A 25,292-nucleotide genomic window follows, 5' to 3' on the forward strand; every position below is an offset into this window, starting at 1 on the left:
CAAAGGCGCTTCCACCAAGTATTAACTCAGGGGGGTGGACACTTATCGAAACAAGATATTGCAGTTTTGTATTTTTAATTAATTTTCTGAAATTTGTAGAATTTGTTTTTCACTTGGAAGTTGCGGGTTATGATGTGTAAATAAAGGTGTAAAAAGTCTGGTTTAATGCAGTTTAATTCCAGGGTATAAGGCAACAAAAGGTGAAAAATTTGAAAGGGGGTGTAGACTTTCTATAGGTACTGTGTGTGTTCTACTGAATGCCGTTCCAGTTTTCCATGTGATTTATGTAAAGTTCCACGATGTGCCGTCAATCACAGTTAAAGACTAGAGGGGGAGCACTCGGGAGAGTGCAAAACCTCCGCCGCCAATACTTCTGGGTCACTCAAGTGAACCTTATATCTTATTCATTAAATGTGATGTCAACAGTGCTGACAGAGTTATAGTTCTTTTCTCCAACATTTTTTTAGGGGGGGGGGGGGTTGGAAATCACTTAAAGCATATAAAAATGCAAAAAAAGAAAATCGAAATTTTGTTGAAAAAAAAGTTGCAAAATTTTTTTTTTTCTCAAACAATTTTTTTTTGGGGGGGGGGGTTGGAAATCACTTAAAACATGTAGAAATGCAAAAAAATTCTCCAACAATTTTTTTGGGGGGGGGTTGGAAATCACTTAAAACATGTAGAAATGCAAAAAAATTCTCCAACAATTTTTTTGGGGGGGTAACAATTTTTTTTTGGGGGGGGGGGTTGGAAATCACTTAAAACATGTAGAAATGAAAAAAAAAAATTCTCTATTTTTTTTGGGAGGGTGGTAAAAAAAAAATTTGGGGGGGGGGGTTGGAAATCACTTAAAACATGTAGAAATGCAAAAAAAAAATTTTTTTTTCTCTAACAAATTTTTTTTGGGGGGGGGGCAAGTCCAAATTTAATGGCATTATCCTTGGACCATACCTAACCCCCCCCCCCACCAAGTTTCGTCGAAATCCGTCGAGGAGTTTTTGCATAATACTGTTCACAAACAAACAAACAAACAAACAAACAAACAGAAAGGGGGTGAAAACAGTAACCTCCATCCATCTTCGAAGATGGCGGAGGTTAACAAGTGGTTGGCCCGTTTGTCATTTACTTCTGAACACTTCCCTGTTGATGCTGTGAACCTGGAGAATGAATCCCATGTAGCTTACTGTGTTGATATATAAATCGTCTCCTAAAGTCCTGATAATTCATGTACCCTGGTGGCTCTCCTCATGTCTTTGTCATTTATGTAATGCTCGGGGAAGCTCATCCATGAGATAATTTTTTTGTTTTTGTTAAATCAAGTTTTAAAGCCAGAATTACAGCAAAGGCATAGCATAATCATCCCCAGACCGAAAAATGTATTTCAAATGCAATTTTTCAAAAGGAGAACCATATTAGCAGAATCATCAAGTTTCTTCACAGTTTTGCGATTTCTATTTCAGTTTCATGCGGGCTGTCTGTCTGTCTGTCTGTCTGTCTCTCTCTCACACACACACACACACACACACACACACACACACACACACACACACACACACACACACACACACACACACACACACACACACACACACCCTCTTTAGCAATCTGTGGCAAGGATTACACTGGATGGTTTGCCTTTGTCTTCCAATTTGTAATTTATTCAGGATGGTGCTGACAACTCACCTACTCTTTGTGAAAAACATGGCAGGATCTTTTAACATCCAATGAACAGTATTTGGACAGGACACCCATGTTAATGTGTATCCAAAGGGTAGCACAGGTTACAATGCAACACCCTGCATGCGAAGCATCAGTTTATCGTCAGGTCGGGAATCAAACCCAGTATAAATAGCTCAAAACTAAGTGCACCACCTTTGCATCATCCTGTCGGACTTTATATTGGCGAGGGAAAGTTGAATCCAAATCGAAGCAGTATTTCCCAAAGTTAACACGTGATGGCGCCTTCTCACTATTTTTTGAAATTCGGAAGACGGATCAAACTTTACAACTCCAAGAATCCCTTATCTTATTCTGCAAAACTGAAAAAAAAGTTTTCCACAATGAGCATAGCTAAATATAATGCTTCTGATTAAAATGAATACATATACTATATATATATATATATATATATATATATATATATATATATATATATATATATATATATATATATATATTGTTGTGGTTACCAAATTCGCAAACCACCATTCAGGTCCCTTAGGTGAAGTATCTCGGTAAGTGCATGTGTAGTTAGGCCCAAACCCGTTGTCTAGTGGGAATACATGTCATTTATACGTGCTGCGACTCTTCAGGATAGCCGTTTTTCTTTTACTATCTTTATTTTGGACCAACCGCCATGATCACAACCACAACAACGACCACCAACCACAACGCCGCTTCACCACAACCGCCACGACCTTTACCGTCACAACTCGCCACCATCGCATCACCGTCATCTCGCGCCACTCATGGGCACCGATGCTGGACTCGTGTAGGGCGCACGTTGAACAGCGTGTACAAAACCACGGATTTTCTGCTTCAAAAACGGATCAAAAACGACACACGCCCACTTTTTGCCGTCCAATCGGTGAGCGAGGGGCGATTTGGCCCCGCCTCCAGAACGATCGATATATGCAAATTTGTGGATCAAAAAGCCTTCACGCCCACTTTTTCTCGGGCCAATGGGGAGCGAGGTGAAAGGTCAAAGGGAGGGGGTCAAAGGCGAAGTTACGGGGGGATAAAAGGACCGTGTTCGTCAGTCAGAGTCGGAACGAGAGAGTCAGCAGAACGGGGTCGGAGAGTCAAGAAGAGGAGAGTCGGAAGCAGAGGGTCAAGACTTCGCGGGCGGTGGAGCTGCTCGTCGTGTGCGTTGGAGTCGGAACGGAGGGGACGGAGCTGTGGAAAGGCGGCGACACCAGACGAGGGGGTGCTCGCGTCGTGCAGGAAGCTGCACCCGAGAGGGGCCGACAGCGCGACCTGGCCGAGGTGGAGACGCTCGTCGCACATAATAAAGATCCTCTATACCCCGAGCATCAGCAACCCCCTCCTGTTTCCCCCCGCGCTGAGATAGTGCGACCAAGGGGGCCCCTTTCCCACCCCCTACCAGGCACTGTCCACGAGGCCCGCGGGTTGCGGGGCCATCGCCGCTCCGCGTCTCATCACCAGACGGGTAGGCCCGACCCGGTCTCGGCCTCAGGCCTACCTCATTCTTGGGGGATTTCTTTTCCTTGGTTTTGGGTATGTGTTGTCGGCGCCGTCTGTGAAGTAGAATTGTATAAGTGTTGCCGTGTGCTCGGTAGTCGGTATTAGCTCTGCACTGTGTTTTCACTTTTATGTTTGCTTTTTGTGTAAATGGAATTGTGTTTTCTTTTGTTTGTGTGCATTTGGTGGAATTGTATTTGTGTGCTTCCCGTGTGCCGCGAATAAATGTGCTTTATTGTTGAACTGTTCTCCCGCTTCGCTTCGTCTTTTCCTCCATTGAATCCCCATCTTGCTTCACGTAAAGGGTTGGTAGTGGGCTGAATACGCCCGATAATTAATCGAACCGTCGAGGTCGACGATAACACCGCTCGGTTATTCTGATAGTACGGAACGGGTCGCAAGTGGCCCGTGTCCGAAGTCGACCTGCGGCGAGGTGCGATCGCCCGGTCTACCCTCCGCGTGGGTACTTAGGTAGTTCGAGATTTGGCGAGCAACCCTATCCCACGCGGGGGCTGATTGGCTCGATCGCGGTGAGACCGAAAGGTCCACCCGTGACTGGGTTCCGGCGTTAGTCCGAGAGGGTCACGACTGGAGTGTCCGTCCGGTGGGCGGCGTGCCGCGATTCGAGGTACGTGGCCGGCAGCACGCCGGCGGGCGCGCATACCGCAGCACTGGTGTCAGGTCGTGCGATCCAAATTCCTCGCCCCCCTCGCGGCACTGGTATTGGAGAGCGGGACAACAGGCTCTCCTGTCTCCAGCGAAATTCACGGGAATCGGTCCAGGGGTGAGAGAAGCGACCCCCGATTCCTCCAAATTACGAGCGAGCAAATTAACCCTTCACGAGAAGCAAGATGGCGTCTCAAGGCGAGCGGGAGCCGGGGGTATTAGAAATGTATATGTGTAGTAATGTAGAATCCATGGTCCAGGATGGAATCCCCGAGCAGGAAATGTTGATTGTGCAGGAACACGGACTCGCCCAACTGAACCCAGAACCTGAGGTGGGTGCGGCAGCGGCCGCGGTGTATGACACCTCCCCCCCCCTCTCCACCAAAACCCTTCCCCGACCCCTGCCGAAACGGCTCACCCAAGCGCACCCCACATGACCCAGCTATACACCATGCTGGCAAAAATGTATGCGGAAACGACAGCGAAGATGATTGCGAACATGAACAAGCAAATGGACGAAGTAAAAACGAAGATGGATGCAAACACAACTGAATTTATAAACGAAATGAAAGGCATGAACAAGCAAATGAAGGAAGAAACGAAAAAGCTGCGGGGTGAAACGCAGAACATGGGCCGATGCCTGCAGGCGGGCATGAAGGCCGTGACAAAGGAAATAATAGTGGAGACAAGGGAGGTAAAGGGTGAAGAGTTGGCAGAGACACGGGAGATAGAAAAAATAGAGGAAAGACTACACGATGAAGACGGGGTAAGTGACGTGCACACACACACGGAGGTAGTGGAGGATAATGGGGGTGAGCTCGCGGAGCGTGTGGGGACCCAGTGCGAGCACCTGGATGGCCTCCTCCAGGAACGAGGGGAGGGAGTCTGCCCCCTTGAGGCGAGTCACGACCAGGTGGGTTCGGTCGTGCTTTGCGAGGTTGAGGGGACGAGTGCTGTGGACAGGTGCACGGAGAGCTTGGGGGGTATAGAGGCCCCGGAGACCCTTGTGGGGACTCGAATCCCCAGTGTGGTTGTCCCTGTGTGTGTGGTGCAAGGCGTGAGTGCGTCCCCGTGTGTGGAAGCGACCCCGTGTGTGAGTGGTGTGGTGGCGATGGTGCCAGAGTGCGTGCTTCCCAGCACGCCGGGTGTGGATGGGGCACCGTGTGTGGAAGAGGCCGTGTGTGTGAGTGAAACGGCCTGTATGAGTGAGGCACCGCGGGTGAGTGCCCCCGCGTGGTGGGTGAGGCACGGAGTGTGAGTGAGGCACCGCGGGTTAGTGCCCCCGCGTGTGTGGGTGAGGAACCGTGTGTGGAAGAGACCGCGTGTGTGAGTGTCGCCGTGTGTATGGATGAGGCACCGCGGGTGAGTGCCCCCGCGTGTGTGAGTGAGGCGCGGAGTATGGATGAGGCACCGTGGGTGAGTTCCCCCGCGTGTGTGAGTGAGGGACGAGTGAATGGAGCACCACGTGTGAGTGGTATGGGTTATGTAAGGGAGACCGTGTGTGTGAGAGAGCGGTATGAGAGGGAGATGTCGGTCGGCATGCGGGAGCACGCAGCCGCGTCTCCCCGTGTGAATGTGATGGAGTGGACTGTGTGCGTCGTAACACGCAAGTGTGCGTGGGTTGAATGGAGACGACGACGGCGACAGAGGAGAGAAAGCCGAGTAGCGGCTGTAGTTGTTTCTGGGACCGTGCCGGGTTCACCCAGCAGTGAGCACGCGGTTCGTGCTGTGCAACGCACGAGACCGCCACGTGCTCGCTTACGAGAGTGAAGTCCCGGTCCGGAAACGCACGCGGTGGATTTGCCGATCCCGCGGACGGACAAAGTTTGGGCAGGTAAATGGATTTGGACCGGACGGGTTCTCCACGCGATCGTGTGTGTTAAGCTCCAACGGGCAAAGCACATGTGTTCGCGTGGGGAACCCCTCGAGACGTGGGGCTTGTTTTTTTTATGCGCACGGTGACGTCATGGCTGCACGTGGGGTTGGAATCCGGCAGGAGGGGTATCTCTGCCGGATGGTCCCGTCCAAGGAGGGACGAGGAACACGTGCAGCTGCATGACGTCACGGGCAGGTGCAAAGTGCGCGAGCTCTGAGTTGCCGCGCAGGTGCTGCGCATGGAAAAAAAAAAAAAGAAGCAAGCCTCACTTTCGGGTGCACAGGATTCCTGGGCGGGGGGTGGAAGACCCCCTTCCTGGGCACAGGATGAAAACTAGTTAGGGGGAAGGGTTAGCTTAGCTAGACCGACTTCATGGGGCAGGGGTAAGTCCTCATGGAGTCCGTGGAATGGATTAGTTAGAGGGATTGTAGCCAGATTTAGGTTGGGAAATAAAATGGGATTATTTTGGAGACAGTGACAGACTTGTGGATATGTAGCGGGGACGTAGTTTAGCTACGTAGTGTTAAAAGGAACGTGCTGTAGTTTAAGGGACGACGTGGGAGCACGAGTTAGTTAGGGGATGTAGTTAGAAGGATGGCAGAGTTCAGCGGTGTGTGTGTTGAAGAGTTGTTGGTGAGTTGTGAGGTGAGTACATGGTGAGTGAGTGAGGCCAGCGGGTCTGTGTGAGTGGAGCGAATGGGGAATGCATGGTGCGATGAGTGATTGGGGGGAGGAGTGACTCCCGCCCAAGGGACCCCGGGGTCAGTGTAGAGTGAGTTAGCTGGGTTAGTCAAATTGAAAAATGGAGGTCGTTCTGTTGTTGGTGGGAAAGTAGGCTCGAGACCCATTTGGAGGGGTGCAGGAGCCCTGTTGACGGGCTTGGGAGCGTGGCTGCGAAAGGTGTGTATCGCTGAGTGGGTACCCCGGGCACCAGGCTAGTCGGCCGCGGTAGGCCATGGGCCCATGGGGGGCCGGGATAGAGTAGTGGGCACGGGTGCGCCTGCTTGGTGCGGGGGCCCGGGGCGCCATTAGCCGCGTGGGCAGTGTTGTGGGCACGGGTGACCCTCGGAAAGGGGCCCGGGAGGCCGGCCTGCCACGTGTGCGTTTCAGGGAGGTGCCATGGGGGGCACTCCCGGTGTTAGGGACCTGGTAGGCTCGGAGGCAGTGTAGTGCCCGGGGTGCCATAGCGGGAGATCGGCAGAGGGTCGTGCCTGCCAAAGGGAGCCACGTGTCCCAGCCAGGAGACCGTGTGAGGGCACGGAGAGAAAATTGGGGGGCGAGGCCCGAAATTGTAAGGACACCAACACAGGCGACGGGAATCTGGGTTGTTAGAACCAATAGTTTAAGCGAGAGGCGCTTGTTGAAAGCCCCGGGGTAGTTTAAGAGTTAATGGTTAGGGTAGATTAGGAGATGTACCCCTCCGCACCATCCATCCCCTCGCTGTCGTTGTGGGCCGCTGGACCCACTTTGGGTTAGATCGCCGAACTCTGGAGAGGCCATTCTGAGGCTTCGTTGGGCCTCGACACAGGACGTTAGCTCTCCCTTATTCCCCTCCGGGAAGGGAACGTAGGGGTTGGGAGTAGGCTAGGTGACAGAATAGGTTAGCCGAACAAGGACGATAAAGGGGGTTAGGGGACGATTTATAGTGGGGAAGTAAAAATAAAAAAAAAAATAATAAAAAAAATTAAGGGGGCTAAATTGGGGTTTGACAAATTAAGGGAGTGGGTATGTACAGTGACAGGCAAAGGCGATAGGTTGGGAGGGAGACAGGTAGGTAGGTCCGAGCCCGCCTTCCAAGTGGCCAGCACCACCGCACTCCCCTCCACCAACCTCCACTGAACGGCAAAGGCTGGCCAACTTCATCAGCAGCTGTTGTTTTGCTGTAAGACCTGTGCCATCGGCTGGCCGTGTTTTGCTTCAAGGCCTGTGCCGGCCAGTTCATCTGCCAGCTGTGTTTGCCTGCAACGGTCTTCATCTGCCGGCTGTGTTTGCCTGCAGCGGCCTTCTTCTGCGGGCTGTGTTGCCTGCACCTTTGCCATGCCATGCCCACTGCCCATGTTCACCAGCCCCGTTCAATTTTGCTTTGCCCCCCCCCCCTGTTCATTTCCATGTGCGCCAGGATCCGCAAGGCAACAGTTTGCAAGCTGCGAGAACTGCCCTGTTGGCAGCTACAACACGGGCCTGCAGTGGCGGCCCGTGCACCGTGTTTGTGTTCATCCATCCATTCGTTGTGCTCATTGCGTGTGCCACTTGAGCTGGCACGGAGACTGCATTTGTGCAGCCCATGCACCGTTGTGGTTCACTGCATTCGGTCCATCCATTCATCCATCCATTCGTTGTGTTCATTGCGTGTGCCACTTGAGCTGGCACGGAGACTGCGTTTGTGCAGCCCATGCACCGTTGTGGTTCACTGCGTTCAGTTCAAAAGGGAAGGCCTTGGACTGCGTGTGAGCAGCCAGCCACGTTCCCTGTCACCTGCATTGTTTTGAGCCAGAGACTGCATGTGGGCAGCCTGGCTCCCTGCTAACTGCTTTCTTTTGCAGAGTTCAATGATCCTGGGCCATGGTTTAGTGTAAGATTTGTAAGTTAAGGTAAGATGTACTGTACATATGAGTGCGCCCCCGGCATGTTTGTCTTAGCGCCGGCAATTTTATTTAAGTCGTCCGTGTGAGTGAGTTTGTTTAGGTAGTTACGCAGCCCTCAGGTTATTTATTTTGGGGACACGAATACCATGAATGTCGCACTCAGGGATCCGTAGGTAAAATGTACTTGGGAAAACTACACATGATGGCACACGAAAATTTGACGACTCGGGACGAGTCTGTAAAAAGGGAAGGGGGTAGTGTTGTGGTTACCAAATTCGCAAACCACCATTCAGGTCCCTTAGGTGAGGTATCTCGGTAAGTGCATGTGTAGTTAGGCCCAAACCCGTTGTCTAGTGGGAATACATGTCATTTATACGTGCTGCGACTCTTCAGGATAGCCGTTTTTCTTTTACTATCTTTATTTTGGACCAACCGCCATGATCACAACCACAACAACGACCACCAACCACAACGCCGCTTCACCACAACCGCCACGACCTTTACCGTCACAACTCGCCACCATCGCATCACCGTCATCTCGCGCCACTCATGGGCACCGATGCTGGACTCGTGTAGGGCGCACGTTGAACAGCGTGTACAAAACCACGGATTTTCTGCTTCAAAAACGGATCAAAAACGACACACGCCCACTTTTTGCCGTCCAATCGGTGAGCGAGGGGCGATTTGGCCCCGCCCACAGAACGATCGATATATGCAAATTTGTGGATCAAAAAGCCTTCACGCCCACTTTTTCTCGGGCCAATGGGGAGCGGGGTGAAAGGTCAAAGGGAGGGGGTCAAAGGCGAAGTTACGGGTGGATAAAAGGACCGTGTTCGTCAGTCAGAGTGGGAAGGAGAGAGTCAGCAGAACGAGGTCGGAGAGTCAAGAAGAGGAGAGTCGGAAGCAGAGGGTCAAGACTTCGCGGGCGGTGGAGCTGCTCGTCGTGTGCGTTGGAGTCGGAACGGAGGGGACGGAGCTGTGGAAAGGCGGCGACACCAGACGAGGGGGTGCTCGCGTCGTGCAGGAAGCTGCACCCGAGGGAGGCCGACAGCGCGACCTGGCCGAGGTGGAGACGCTCGTCGCACATAATAAAGATCCTCTATACCCCGAGCATCAGCAACCCCCTCCTGTTTCCCCCGCGCTGAGATAGTGCGACCAAGGGGCCCCGTTCCCACCCCCTACCAGGCACTGTCCACGAGGCCCGCGGGTTGCGGTGCCATCGCCGCTCCGCGTCTCATCACCAGACGGGTAGGCCCGACCCGGTCTCGGCCTCAGGCCTACCTCATTCTTGGGGGATTTCTTTTCCTTGGTTTTGGGTATGTGTTGTCGGCGCCGTCTGTGAAGTAGAATTGTATAAGTGTTGCCGTGTGCTCGGTAGTCGGTATTAGCTCTGCACTGTGTTTTCACTTTTATGTTTGCTTTTTGTGTAAATGGAATTGTGTTTTCTTTTGTTTGTGTGCATTTGGTGGAATTGTATTTGTGTGCTTCCCGTGTGCCGCGAATAAATGTGCTTTATTGTTGAACTGTTCTCCCGCTTCGCTCGTCTTTTCCTCCATTGAATCCCCATCTTGCTTCACGTAAAGGGTTGGTAGTGGGCTGAATACGCCCGATAATTAATCGAACCGTCGAGGTCGACGATAACACCGCTCGGTTATTCTGATAGTACGGAACGGGTCGCTTAAGTGGCCCGTGTCCGAAGTCGACCTGCGGCGAGGTGCGATCGCCCGGTCTACCCTCCGCGTGGGTACTTAGGTAGTTCGAATTTGGCGAGCAACCCTATCCCACGCGGGGGCTGATTGGCTCGATCGCGGTGAGACCGAAAGGTCCACCCGTGACTGGTTCCCGGCGTTAGTCCGAGAGGGTCACGACTGGATTGTCCGTCCGGTGGGCGACGTGCCGCGATTCGAGTTACGTGGCCGTTCGCACGCCGGCGGGCGCGAAGACCGCAACAATATATATATATATATATATATATATATATATACACACGGCATTGTGGCATGTGCCTGTAATCTGGCAACTCAGAGGCTTGGGTTGGAGGATCGCTTGAGGACGGGTGCTCTGCAGTGGGCCGCGCTATTAAAGGGTGTAGGGCAGCCCAGAATCATGGCGAAACCCAATCCTTATCCCTGTGTTGTAAGAGGCGACTAGGGTTGCGTCAGGAAGGGCATCCGGCGTAAAACCTATGCCAAATCAGTATGCGGATCATAACGGATGATCAGCTGTGGCGACCCCTAACGGGAGCAGCCGAAAGACGAACAACAACGTGTATATGTGTATATATATATATATATATATATATATATATATATATATATATATATATATATATATATATATATATATATATATATATATATATATATATATATAAAATGTATATATATATATATATGTATATAGTATACCAGCATACATATACATATATCTGTGAAAATGCAATATACTGTATATATGTATATATCATACACACACAGAATTCGAAGAAAAAAACGCCACAGCCAACAAAGAAATTGTACCAAGTATAACTCCATGAAGTTTGTAACAAGCACAAAAGAACACACACAGCCTCTGGCAATGCTCGATCCGTGACCAACGGATTTCCAAGTGCTCGAGAAACATTCACTTCTACTGCCTCCATTCTGGTCTTATACCCGCTGCACTTTCAGTGCTGTCTCCCCACACCTCAGATTTGTCCAGGATGCACGTGGATGCAGGTCCAGCCCATCAGTAGGGTACCAAATGTAAACTATTCAGCCAGGCGAAGGTATGCACTCTACCGAGTGCTGTTCTCATTTGTTGCTGTTTTCTCTTGCATGTGGAACCAACTTCCTCTGCTTATTATATCACATTCTTCCCTCCAAAACTTCAAAGATGTCTGCTTACCCCCTCCTTTGGGTCATCCCCCAAGCATACTCATGATATTTTATACCCTTATTGTCCCTCCATAAGCCCACCACTTCCTTTCCTGTCGTCTCTTCTACCCTCTCCCTCCACCCATCTTTCCGTTGATCTGTTACATTGCTCTTTGCTCCCTGGTTTTCCCTTCCGGTTCTGTCTGTCCCTAACTTCTGCTTGAGCTTGTATCCATCTTGTTCACACCCTGCATCTTCCTTCCCATTCCACTCCTTCCCCTTACGTGCTCATTCCTTTACTTGATAATTCTTCTGCCAAGAATCCCTCTGTTGTGTTTCGTACCTGCTGTTGGTGTGTTTCCTAACTTTCCACTCTAGTCATGCTGTTCTGTTCTATTCTATTCTGTATTCTAGTTTTTTCCATAAGCTGCTACTTCAAAATACAATAAATAAGTGTTCAATATCATGTCAAACCATCATATTTATGGGATGCAAGAAATTTGTGTGATTTTTGTCAATTCTATGTCTCTTTTTTTCTGTGCAACAACGGTGTTTCTTCAACCAGTTACATGAACGACTCCCCCCCCAACATATCTGTATGGAGAAATACAAATAAAATTCTGACATAGAGTACTCTGAAGAAAGTTTATCAAAAGCTGCTATATTGTAAAAATGGCTGACGCTGGAGTAAGGAATCATGCGTAGCATACCCATGCTGCTGCAGTGGAGGTTGAGCTCGAGAACCGTCGTTCATGTCAAAGGTATCACAAGCCAGGTTTGGCATGCTTCCCACTGTAACTGTTCTGCTACCTGTTGAGCCTCGAGAAAGAAAAGCTGCTGCATTGTGTTCTATTCTACGACGTACTTTGTCTCGCGAATGATCACATGCCAGAGTATGGTAGGTGGCTGGCACGGTTGATCTCTGTGAACCTCTCTGTTCAAGGCTTGAACCACTAGTGTGAGAGGAGCCATCATCGAGATGGGATGAGCTGCTACTTTCATGCGCATCCCATGAAGTGGCTATAGTCGGGGTTGGAGAAGAGCGGAGTGGCAATTGGCCTGGCATATCGAGGCTGTTGGAGCGCTCGGCACTCCTCGGCACATTGCATCCATGAAGCAGACTCAATTCAGCATCCCTGAAAGAAAAGAAAAGGTATAAAAAATTGAGAGGAAATGGACTGGCAAGAGAAAAAGTTGGGAAGAGAAGGGAGGAAGGAGAAAATACGGCAGATGCAGGTACTGGGAGAAAATGTCAAAGGCAATCGTAGATGGCCAGTATTCTTAATTGGATTCACAGCTTTGTTGGTGTTACAGGAATAAAAGAAGTTTGTGCAATAACATTTTGAGATGGGAAAACAACAATGATGCAAAGCAAGACCACAACAAGGAATATAATGTGGGTAAAGTAAGGATTCAAAGGAACACACAGGTGGTCATGCCATGCCGTGGGTGGGAAAAGACTAAATGATGTAATTAAAATATCATTCATCAAAATGCCATTCTGGCTATGGTATATACACTGCTGCACAGAAGAAAAAAAGAACCCACATTACCCTGAGTGTGCTTTGTGCTGTGCAGAAACTCATGTATGATTCCAAATAGAAATTCGCTCCCAAATTCAGGAGTATAAGCAACCGGCATCCCTTCTGTACGTTGATCTCCTTTCCTCCTCCAAATTCAATGTCATCACTGATGCAGTTTATAGACTTCAGCCACTTCTTCTTTGATGGACACAATTATTAACCCTCCCCTCATCGGACAGGGGGAGGCTTATACCTGTTGTAGGATTTGTTTCTACAATAGTGCCTCCAGTTTTTAATGATACATCAGAGTTTCTTCGACCCCCGAGGAGTACTAAACCACCATTTGGGTTATTTTTTTTTCCTCCCATTTTCCCACCAATGTCCAAGCTGTATCCTCGAGCCGGCTGGGACTTTCAGAATGAAATTTTGCATCAACAGTGGGAATACAAAGTATGCAGGGTTGACATACTTTTTTTTTTTTTTACCTTGACTTAATTTTAAAGTCATGACGTAATTTTACACAATTTAACATCATAACAACTAAATTTGGTCTGATCAGAACGAAATTGCCCTCTTTAGATAGCATAGAGCAAGCTGTATTTATGCTTCATTTACATCATACCCCTCTAGGTTAAAGGTCAAGATCAAATGGGGGTCTGAAAAAAAAAGGTTTTGTTTTGTCATCGCTCAATTTTGCCAACACGGAATCTCAAAGACCGTTTGGCATTCCAAGATGTTCTTGCATCATAACAGTGGACCTCCACTAAAGTTGTGCCCCTGATATTTGATTCGTGTCCTTGACCTACTTTTTTGGATTGTGACCGAATTACCTTTTGATCATAACTTGAATAATTTTCCTCTGATTTTCATGATGTTGAGTTTTGCAGATAGATTGTAGATGGCGACACATTTTCTATATTTACATTCTATCCATACATGTTGAAGGTCAAGGTGATATGGTGGTCCAAAAATAATAGGTTCATCATTGGTTCGCGGATGCCAGGGGAAGCTTACCCTTGGCAATCGCTTTGTCATCTCAGATATCTTGTTCTCGTATAGTTGGCAGGGGGAAGCTTGGCCAAAGTCCTTCACGAACAGGGTGGTCAGGCATGATGTTCAAATGAAGGTTAGGGCAGGAATTTGGAATTTGGCCATGGAGGTGGCGATAGCTCACGTACTTCTTCGCAAAGCACACCAAAGAATATTTAACATCCACCAACTAATGCCGGCAGATGGGATACTATTTTAACATCCATCCGAGAGATGACACAAACACTGATGAATCGCCATACCTATGAAACACCAGGATGACAGTTTATAGCTCGGTCGAGATTCAAACCCGGGTAGACGGCTTCGAGGCGAGTGTGCAGACCTCTCGGGCATCCTTCTAGCCCTATAAACTTTAACCACTGTCGTCATAAACACAATTTAATCTTTGGTGCAGTGCGATGATAAAAAAAACAACAATCACATATCAGTTGTGCCTGGCCATACTTGTTGGTGTGGACACAGCGCTGGTTCGAACCTTTCTCTGGGGGATCTTTTTGAACTGGTGAGCTGAAAAAGGAGCATTCCAAACTTTTGTGAGTGGATATCGGTGAACAATCTCTTGAAATCAAGAAGAGCACATAAATCAAAGAAGCAATATTGAGATGTTATTCAGACCTGCGCAATGTAGACGGTGGGAGGCGGACAGATGGGGGCAGCGGGGGCCGACCCCTGGCACTGTAACACCGAGAACGAGCTGGTGTGATACTTCTCCGCTGAGGAGTCGAATGGACCGAAGAAAATATGGTGCCCACCAACTCATCTTTTGTAAAGACAAAATGTGACAAATCTTTACCTTTCCGAATAAATATTTATTCATTGAAAACCAAAGTGGCCTGCATTGCACAATAATAAATGCCATGCACACTTAGACCACAGCAAGCTATGCTGGCATGCAAAGTCCAATGTTTACATTGTGCGACGTCACCCCTTTGTACGGAAAGAGAGTGTATACATTTACTTTCCCGAAAATTTATTTAACAGATTTAGGAGAGTATGGAAACTGGAATAGGAAAAGAGAAAAAGTCGAAATGAAACCAATACACACAAACACTTACCATCATCCATTATCACTCCATCTGATTGGGAGCCATCCTCAAGCAAAACAGTTTCGTCTGAATCAGAAAAGAACATGATGAATGATATCATTTATTGTGACTGGTGCAGCAACAATGATGAATCATCAATATCAGGACGGTGGGAGACACTTTTCTGCACATACAAGTATTAAAAATGTAACTAAATGTCGAATAAGGGGAGAATTTTTTTTAAAAAAACAGAAAACTAGAACGGCACTTTGTAGAGTGAATACCTCTGCCAGGCTGAACAGTTTACATTTTGTACCCCACTGATAGGCCGGATCTGGATCTGGACCTTTACCAAAATCGAATCGGCTTGTTCTGGTCACATACCCAACTCATCCACTAAGTCCGTCCGAATCCACCCATAACTTTTTGAGATATCATGCTATATATCGTTTTTGGCGCTATCTCTCAAAGGTGAAGAATCGCTTAAAATTTCTCATTTCCGGATCCGGATCTTCACCAAAAGCTAATCAATTCGTCTTTGTCACACACTCAACCTGTCCACCAAATTTTGTCTGAATCCATTAACAACTTTTTGAGATATCCTGCTCACAGACAGACAGACAGAAAGGGGTGAAAACATAACCTCCGTCCACCTTCGATGGCAGAGGTAATAAAGAAAGAAAGAGTTAAACATTCAATCGTTGCATTTTAAAAAAAGGAATGAAAAAGGCAATTATCATCATTTACAATTGAAGGACAAAATGAATAAAAACACAAAGTGGTTGGAAAGCAAATAAAGAAGCAGAAAATTAAGAGGGAGTTTGATAACGAGAAGGGGCGAAGGAGAAAAGAGAAAACTACATTCATGAAACATACCGTCGAGGAGCAGTGAAGCGCGCTGGGTAGGGTGCTGGCCCGTATGCATCCGATGTTCGTTAATGGCTTCTTCCAGGTGCTGGAGGCGCCGAGCAGACTCCGCGTAGGCCACCTTGCGCTTGCGTCGCACCTTTTTCGTCACATTCGGGTCACGGGCTAGCTGCCGAGAGGCCTCCACGATCTTGGCTTGAATTGCAAAATCACGCTCAAGCTTATCAAGTTCTTTTTCCTGCAAACAAAGGCAATGATCATTACGTCGACGCCTGAAATTATAAAGGGGTCGATGATGAAACAGATTTAAGAATACCACGCAGCTACCAAATTTCACTTGCACAGAAAAAGCAAGTCATGGTCCCAGTGAATTAGAAATTATTGAATGCACACGTGTAAATAATTTCGATGAGCAATGTAAAGGGCTATTTATTCATACAATTGGCAAAGTGGTGAATTATATTTAACCTTTCTGGATATCATGTACATGCTCCTTGTTTCCTATCTCACTCGCACTCCCAACCTCCTTTCCCTTCTCTGCCAACTTATTCCACACACCGCAACCCTAATTTGCATCTCATATCCTCACCACCTCTTTCTTTCCCTAAATTATTGTTTTCTCAATTTATCCCAATCTTCTGGTGAGTAGAGAGGGCAATGAAAGAATGAGGGTGAGTGTTGGGTTTAGACTCGGGGAAAAAATGGGTAAGGTGAGCCAACTTCAGATGTCCGATTCCAGTGGAAAGTTGCTGTTAGGAAGGCAGACATGGGAGGGGAATTCCTTTGAAGGATGACAATGTGGGAATGTCCCGAGAGAATGTTAAAATTGTGATAGCAGAAACGAATGGAGTGAAAGATGGGAGGAAAGTACTCAGTGTGAGGAAATAACGCAGAGGGAAAGGTGCTGGACGTTAAGCAGACGACATTGCAATGCAAGAAAAAGATAAATGAAAGCATAGTTGACACAGTTTCGGTTACATCATTTAAAATTGTGCTATTATTCAGCGTTAAAAGAAATAATGGTTGACAGGTCCTTTTGTTTACTTCTTAAAAAGGTCCTTCGTTGAACTCAGCCATGTTTCCAGTAGACGGCAGAGTTATGAAACCAAAACGCATAATAATTAAGAAGACAGAAAGCAAAGGCACATTGGAATAATCAGACAGACCTGATCTTGGTGATAATGCTTTCATCATTGCTGACAAAGAGAGAGGCACAAGCTATCCGTCGATTCGGAGAATGCCCGAAAACCAAGCATAATCTTCAACAATTTGCAACCAGCTTTAGATGTCGATGATTTAGATGATTTAGATGATTTAGATGCCGATTCCAAGTCTCCAAACTCGAATTACCGAACTTTGAATTGACATTTTTACATCCGAAGATTTCCAATATATATATATATATATATATATATATATATATATATATATATATATATATATATATATATATATATATATATATATATATATATATATATGATGGGTGTAAATTAAAATGAAGGCAAAGCATGTCCATAAGCAATGATAGTGGACCTCCTCACCTCCGTGTTGCTCCCAAGTTGACTTTCGTCAAGTTGGAAAGCTGTCCCAACTCGTCGGCGCACGGGTGGAAGTTTCTCCCCAGATTCCAGTGGATATTCTGGTGGCATCGCACCGGTCAGGGCCTGCAAGGTTGAAGTGAATGAAAGAGGGTGGGAAAGTGTTGTGAATTTAAGTCAGGCTCTCAGTTAAGTGATCCGGTGGTTCAAATTTGACCTCGAATTTTGTTTGTAACTAATTTTTCCATCAATGATGGATCCACCGTTACCGACAATAATATTCACTTCTGAACTGATATGACAAACAGACAGCTCATTGGTCAGTCAAAATTAGATCCTCAAGTCGCTTGATATTTCCAGTGCGAATTGAGGTGGCTGTTCTCACAACATACAGTTCACACTTTATATTTTCATCTGCATCTTAATATTATTTGCACGAGTCAGGTGTGGCTATTGTTGACAAGCAAATGACAAACATACTGTGTGGTGCAGCCTATCGTCTGTAAATTTCAATAAGTTGGATGTTTTTTGATCAGATATTTCATAATTATTCACTGATCCACCGTCTGTGGCCTCACTTGTGGCCATCTTGATTTTCAGCACATGTGATGATGAGTATTGATAAGCAAGACCATGAAGACAAATTCCCTCAAAAATATTAATCTCCACTCTTCGTCGTCTTCTTTAATGGCCACAATTATTCCCACGTGTTGCGACGTTGGCCGGGAGAAGCTTGGCCCAAGTCCTTCATGAACTGGCTGACCAGGCCCAATGTTCGACTAAGGTTATGGCAGGAATTTGGAATTTGTTAACGGCGCTTACTGTTTGTGAAGGACACCGTGGGATCTTTAATGTCCACCACCTAATGCCCGGCAGACGGGATGTCTGTTTAACGTACATCTGAGGGATGGCACACACATTGATGAATCACCCTGCCTGTGATCCATCGGGATGACAGTTTATAGCTGGTTCGAGATCCGAACACAGGCTAGACTGTTTAAAGACGAGTGTGCATATGTCTTGGCCATCCTACCAGCCCTAAAATATTAATCTACATGTAATACATGTAACACACACACATATATATATATATATATATATATATATATATATATATATATATATATATATATATATATATATATATATATATTTTCGTCAGGTCAGGTTCGATCTGTGACCTGCTACAGGTACCATGTAAACCTGTACTAACCTGTTCCATGGTCGGGTTGTCGGCGACTAAACCGTCTCCCCCACCAGGTTTTCTGGTGAGGAGGGTGTTTGGATATGGACACCCAGCAGGATTAAAAACAAAACCTGTCAAAGGGCGGAGGAGCTAATTGTGAGCCAACGGCCATCCATATCTAGTGCGCAACTGTGTCTGCGGACGTCCTCCTGCAGTTGGGTCACTTCTTATTAGGAGGTTGGTGGCAGGATTTGCACTCAGCCACCGTAAAACGCTTCATTCCGCAAAACGCAAAAACGCAAAAAATCTGAAAACCCACTCCGTGAGGCCTCCTGTGCAGCTTCCCTTCGCAGGGCAGCTCACCGGATGATGGGATTGGGGCAAAGCCTTCGGGACCCCCAATCTTTGATAGGAGGAAACCACGGGGTAACATCCCTGGGTCAGATTGCGGGAGAGTGTGTCGGAGTGGTGCTGAGTGTCGTCCACCAGGCCGGCGGTCTCCTTGGGTTAACCTGAGGCGGTCCCTTCGGGTGGGTGCCTGGAATGTCCTATCCCTAAGAGGATGATCACCTGTCTCTGTTATCATCTGAGCTCAAGCGTTTGGATATCGGGGTTGCAGCTCTCTCTGAAGTTCGGAGACCGGATTGCGGCGAGATAATGGTGGGTGGTTACACCTACTATTGGTCTGGTCGCTCTGATGATTACCATACCCAAGGGAGTTGCTGTAGCTGTGTCCAATAAGCTGACCCCAATGATAATTGAGGTAACACCGGTCAACGAGCGTATTATGAGATTAAGGATTCGTCACTCCTTAGGTGTCATTTCCCTGGTCTCTATTTATGCTCCGACTGAGGCGAGTGATGTTACCGTGAAGGACACATTCTACGCCACACTCGAGTCTGTGGTTGATCAGTGCCCCAGGCGAGATACACTTCTAGTCTTGGGGGATTTCAATGCATCGACTGGAACTGATAGGGACGGTTATGAGGTGTGTGTTGGTCCCCATGGGTCAGGAACTATGAACCAGAATAGCACTAAGTTCCTTGACTTTGCAAGAAGTCATGGACTTAGGAGTGGCTGGTTCATGGTTTCAGCGCCCGCAAGCTCATCGCTGGACTTGGTATTCCAACGCTGGCGGTGTGGCAAAGGAGATTGACCATGTCCTCGTTGGCGGTCGCTGGAGGATGATCAGAACTGCAGGGTCTACCGGAGTGCTCAGTTCCTCAATACTGACCACAGGCTTGTTGTAGCAACTCTAAAGCTGCACCTTAAATCCTGGAGAATGGTACCATCCCAGCCTAGGCTGGATGTTGCCAAGCTCAGGGATGAGAGAGTAGCTGAGGAGTTTGCGAACAGGCTGAGTGGACACTTGGGGGTCTGGGTGCTTTGGGGGGTCCTGAAGAGTTGTGGAACACCTTCAAGACCACCGTCCTTGATGTTGCCGGTGGATGCCTTGGAGTTCACCGCAGGGCAAAGAAGAATTTTGTCTCTCAAGGGACACTGGATACCATTGACCAGAGTCGCAGGGCCAGGCTGAATGGCAGAGCTGGGCTGTTCAGGGAGCTGAGGCGTAAAACTGTACGTGCACTGAGGGTGGACAAGGAGGCCTATGTGCTCGGAATCTGTGAGGGGTAGAGCATCACCTGTGGACAGGTGATTCTCGTCCCGCTTACAGGGGAGTCGCGCATTACGTTCATCCAAGCCCATCCCTCGGAGCACTGCAGTTCGAGCAGAGAGTGGTAGGCTCTTGACAGAGGAGTCTGAAGTGAAGGCCCGCTGGGCCGGTTACTTCGACGGTTGTACCAGGCTGATCCCCCAGCTGTCGAGTTGGACGTCAAGGGTGTTACAATCCCTGTTGCTGACCCTCGAATCAACTGTGGTCCACCATCGCTTGTGGAAACACGGGCTGCGGTGAACCAGTTGAAGCGGGGCAAAGCTCCCAGGGATCTGTGGCATCCATGCCGAACTTCTCAAGGCTGGTGGAAATACTGCACTCGTGTCGTTGCATGCAGTTTTGTGCTCTGCCTGGAACACAGGCATCATCCCAACTGACTGGAAGAGGGGCCTTGTTGTCCCTCTCTGGAAAGGAAGGGTGATCGCCAAGACTGCAACAACTACCGAGGGTGACCGCTGCTCTCAGTGCCGGGCAAGGTCTTTGCTCGGATAATTCTTGATAGGGTTCGCCACCATCTGCTTGAGCACCAGCGTCCAGAGCAGTCAGGCTTTACACCAAAGAGGTCAACGAGTGACCGTATCCTTGCACTTCGTGTCCTCACCGAATGCAGACGAGGATTTCGGCAGGGGCTGCTTGCAGCCTATGTTGATCTCTGTAAAGCGTTCGAGTCAGTGAATCGGGATGTCCTCTGGAGGATTCTTGGTCTTCGTGGGGTGCCACCGAAACTGATCGATCTGATGTCTGAACTCTACTCTGGTACTGAGAGTGCTGTGAAGTGTGGTGGTACCGCCTCTGACTTATTTCCAGTTGTTACTGGAGTTCGTCAGGGATGTGTACTTGCCCCCACTCTTCAGCACTTGTATGGACTGGATTCTTGGGAGGATGTCGGAGAGATCAAGTTGCGGTGCATCGTTTGGCAATGTCAAGATCTCGGACCTTGATTTTGCAGATGATGCAGTCATCTTTGCGGAGACTTTAGACATCCTCTTGGGGGCCCTCGAGGTGCTGAATGAGGAGTCGGAGCCGTTGGGATTACGGATTTCTTGGGTCAAAACAAAGATCCAGGCTTTCGGTGACATCTTGGATGCTGCTGTCCTGTCTGTGTCTGTTTGTGGTGAGGATGTTGAGGTCGTGGATAGATTCACTTACCTTGGCAGTGATATTCATGTCTCCGCAGGTTGTGAGCCGGAGGTCAATAGACGTCTGGGTCGGGCCTGGGGAGTCATGGATTCACTGGATCATGGGGTGTGGCGCTGCCGGTACCTGTGCGGGAGGACGAAAGTCCGAGTCTTCAGGTCCTTGGTACTTCCAGTCTTGCTCTATGGGTGCGAGACTTGGACTTTGACCAGGATCTGAGACGGAGACAATTCCTTTGGTACCAGGTCTCTTCGGAGAATCCTTGGCTATCGCTGGTCGGATTTTGTGTCCAACGAGCGATTGCTGAGAGAGACTCGGATGAGATTTGTTACCTGCATAGTCCGTGAGCGTCAGCTGCGGCTGTATGGACATGTGGCTCGTTTTCCTGACGCTGATCCTGCTCACCAGATTCTCTCAGCGAGGGAGTCTCATGAGTGGAGGAGGCCAGTGGGCCGACCACGTGCCTCATGGTTACAGCAGGTTGACCATCATCTCAAGGAGATGGGGATGGGCCTGGCATCTGCCTGGGGGATGGCCAGACGGAGGCCCCTGGAGTACCGGCGGAAAGTGGACGCAGCGACGCGCTGTTCTGGCACATGCTCCCATACCTGACCTATATATATATATATATATATATACATACATACATACATACACAACCGGGCATAGTGGCGTGTGCCTGTAATCCGGCTACTCGGAGGCTTGGGTTGGAGGATCGCTTGAGGACGGGAGCTCTGCACTGGGCCATGGTATGAGAGGGTGTAGGGCAGCCCGGAATCATTGCGAAACCCAATCCATATCCCTGTGTCATAAAAGGCGACCAGGGTTGCGTCAGGAAGGGCATCTGGCGTAAAACCTGTGCCAAATCATTATGCGGATCAAAACGGATGATCCGCTGTGGCGACCCCTAACGGGAGCAGCCGAAAGACGAACAAATATATATATATATATATATATATATATATATATATATATATATATATATATATATATATATATATATATATATATATATATATATATATATATATATATATATATATATATATATATATATATATATATATATATATATATATATATATATATATATACAGTATATACATACACACAGCCTTCTATAAAGAAAAGTCCAGATCAAACTTGAACCACCCTGAATACTCCTTCGAAGACAAGACAAGACAAAACACCATTAAATGCTTCAGAACCGAACACCATAAACAGTCAAACACACCCTTTCTCTGAATCCCAGCAATATTACATCTCTCTCTCTCCAGCTATCACTCGATTTGAGGATGATAATCATCCATGGTGGTTTTATCTGGAGGACCGTAGATGACTGATCAGGTCAATCCGGGATCAGCAGACTCTATCGCGATTCGGGCCCTTGTTTCCGAGTGCTAAGGGTGTCCCTGTTGCCGTTGCTGTTCGGGATACGTTGTTTTTGCCACACCCGTTTTTCCACCTCTTGTTGTCACAGAGTTTTGAAGTGCTGAGATCCTTGTCATGCTTTTCCATCATCTGACGTGATCTGTGCAATAATCTCCCACGAATTAGTGTTGATGTAACATTTTATCACATTGTCCTTGAGGGCTTTCTCTGCTCTCCATTTGATCGCTTACTGTGACTGAACTGGGAAAATAAAACTTACTTCAGGAGTCTGGAGTCTCAGCTCCGGACAGGAGGGTGGGGATCACGACCTGCTTGATGAGCCATGAACTTAGTTTCAGGCCCGATGTGATTCGAACAGCCATTTCCTGAGCTGACTGAAGGTTGTGCAGTTGTACTTTTAAAAATTTTATTTATAGGAGTGAGGCTCATGAACTGACAAGTCGGACAAATACAATGGGAATGCATGAACAGGAAAAGAGGAGAGGAATGTAGGGGAGGAAACTGAAACCATCAAGTAAAATGGTTCAGTTAGGAAGGTTAATGGGGGTAATAAAGATCATTGGTCAAATAGGAGTTGACAAGAGATGGCAGTGCAATAGTTGCCTGAAGTCCTAGATGGAAGAGTGAGACAGAACAGCTTCTGTAAGGTGGTTCCATAAACTGGAGAAGCGAGGAATAAATGAGTTGAGGTGTGCGGTCAGGCTGGAATTTGGAAGTTTAACAAGGAGGGGGTTAATGGAAGAAAGAATGCATCCTGGAGTTGCTGGGGAGGTCGGAGGACTGAGAGAACAGGGCAAACAATGTTGGAGAGGAAATGGCAGAACACAGAGAGACCAATAACCTGCCTGCGAGGTAAGAGCAACAAACCTTGAGCTTTGGCCTCATCATGGAAGATTCCAATAATAATTTTGAAAGCTGCAGATTCCACAGAATCCAGGAGAGATAGATGTCATGCTGGGGTGTTAGCCCGAGTGGAGAACAATACTCCATTGAGCTACAAAAGTATTGTAGACGATGAGTAGCTCTTTTTTTTCCCCCCAAGGAAGGACTTCGATTGATAGAATATGCCCAGTCTGTGGCTGGCTTTGGATGTCAGCTTTGCTATGTGGTTGACCCTGGAAATACAGGGTGTAGCAAAAAGATGGGACACGTTCGAAATATAAATATCCTTTAATTTTAGAAGTTATTTATTCAACTGTATTAATAACATTGTGAAGTGCAGACATTGGAATTTTTTCAGAATACACGAGGTTTTGAAAATGATGTCACTTAAATCCCCCCACCTTGGTGGGGAACACAACCGGCTGCTCAGGTACCGATACCCCTCCTAACCTTCACAAGAAAGTCAACCAGATTGGCCTGAATTTCACTTGTAATGTTTCCTTTCAGTTCATCGTGTGTGTGTGTGTGTGTGTGTGTGTGTGTGTGTGTGTGTGTGTGTGTGTGTGTGTGTGTGTGTGTGTGTGTGTCAAGGACGAATTGATTCGATTTTGGTGAAGATCTGAATCCGAATCTGGAGACGAGACTAATTTAATTTTTAAAGGGATTCTTCACCATTGAAAGATAGGGCCAAAAACGATATATGGCATATTATTTCAAAAATGTATTGGGCCAGATATGTTCTCATGGATCAGGTATTGCGTGTCAGAGGTGTGCACTCTACCGAGTGCCCTTCTAATTTTACATGCTTCTACCAATTTTGACTTGGATCCCTTCCACCTTTCTTAAGTTATTGCGGTAATGAAAATCTATCACGGACAGACGGAAGGATGAGCGAATGGACACATGGACAGAAAGCCAGAAGGACATCCTGAAAATATAATGCCTCTGGCAATTTTGTCAGCAGAGGCATAAAAAACAAAAATTACCTTCCATAGATCATCATATACTTATTCCAACTTGAAATCCATCCCATATTTTATACGACACCCTGTTGCTAATGGTGAGGCCTAGAAGTTCAAGAGACCGAATCTCTTCCAGTGGATGACCAAGGAAATAGATATGTTGGTTCATTGATGATCGTTCCAGAGCGAAAAGGTGAGTGAGATTTTCCAGGATTGAAGATGTTACATTTGTTGGACCAGAGTCTAATCATTCCCAGATCAGCAGAGAGGGGGGGGGGACACAGAGAGAAAGGTGAGAGAGAGAGAGAGAGAGAGAGAGAGAGAGAGAGAGAGAGAGAGAGAGAGAGAGAGAGAGAGAGAGAGAGAGAGAGAGAGAGAGAGAGAGAGAGAGAGAGAGAGAGAGAGAGAGAGAGAGAGAGAGAGAGAGAGAGAGAGAGAGAGAGAGAGAGAGAGAGAGAGAGAGAGAGAGAGAGAGAGAGAGAGAGAGAGAGAGAGGTGAGAGAGAGGTGAGAGAGAGAGAGGTGAGAGAGAGAGAGAGAGGTGAGAGAGAGAGAGAGAGGTGAGAGAGAGAGAGAGAGAGAGAGAGAGAGAGAGAGAGAGAGAGAGAGAGAGAGAGAGAGAGAGAGAGAGAGAGAGAGAGAGAGAGAGAGAGAGAGAGAGAGAGAGAGAGAGAGAGAGAGAGAGAGAGAGAGAGAGAGAGAGAGAGAGAGAGAGAGAGAGAGAGAGAGAGAGAGAGAGAGAGAGAGAGAGAGAGAGAGAGAGAGAGAGAGAGAGAGAGAGAGAGAGAGAGAGAGAGAGAGAGAGAGAGAGAGAGGTGTGAGAGAGGTGAGAGAGAGATGAGAGAGAGATGAGAGAGAGCAGAGAGGTGAGAG

The 25,292-nt window shown here is 47.6% G+C and overlaps 1 protein-coding gene and 1 pseudogene across 7 annotated transcripts in view; one reads left to right on the forward strand and one right to left on the reverse strand.

Moving 5' to 3' along the window:
- LOC147018519 (FERM domain-containing protein 4A-like) overlaps nt 1-25,292 on the reverse strand; it is a 370,473-nt gene that overhangs the window by 30,353 nt on the left and 314,828 nt on the right. For all 7 annotated transcript variants that reach the window (XM_085898238.1, XM_085898240.1, XM_085898235.1 and 4 more), the window contains 6 exons: nt 17,190-17,312; nt 15,655-15,883; nt 14,809-14,865; nt 14,369-14,513; nt 14,198-14,260; nt 11,891-12,316 (listed from right to left, as the gene is read on the reverse strand). In XM_085898238.1, the coding sequence (XP_085754364.1) occupies nt 11,891-12,316; nt 14,198-14,260; nt 14,369-14,513; nt 14,809-14,865; nt 15,655-15,883; nt 17,190-17,312 (1,043 nt within the window). The remainder of the gene's footprint in view (nt 1-11,890; nt 12,317-14,197; nt 14,261-14,368; nt 14,514-14,808; nt 14,866-15,654; nt 15,884-17,189; nt 17,313-25,292) is intronic.
- Nucleotides 21,843-21,983, forward strand: LOC147018520 (signal recognition particle RNA; annotated as a pseudogene).

This window comes from Eptatretus burgeri, chromosome 10, assembly GCF_056783735.1.
Source record: "Eptatretus burgeri isolate ZD-2024b chromosome 10, Ebu_testis_v1, whole genome shotgun sequence".
NCBI classification, from domain to species: Eukaryota; Metazoa; Chordata; class Myxini; order Myxiniformes; family Myxinidae; genus Eptatretus; species Eptatretus burgeri.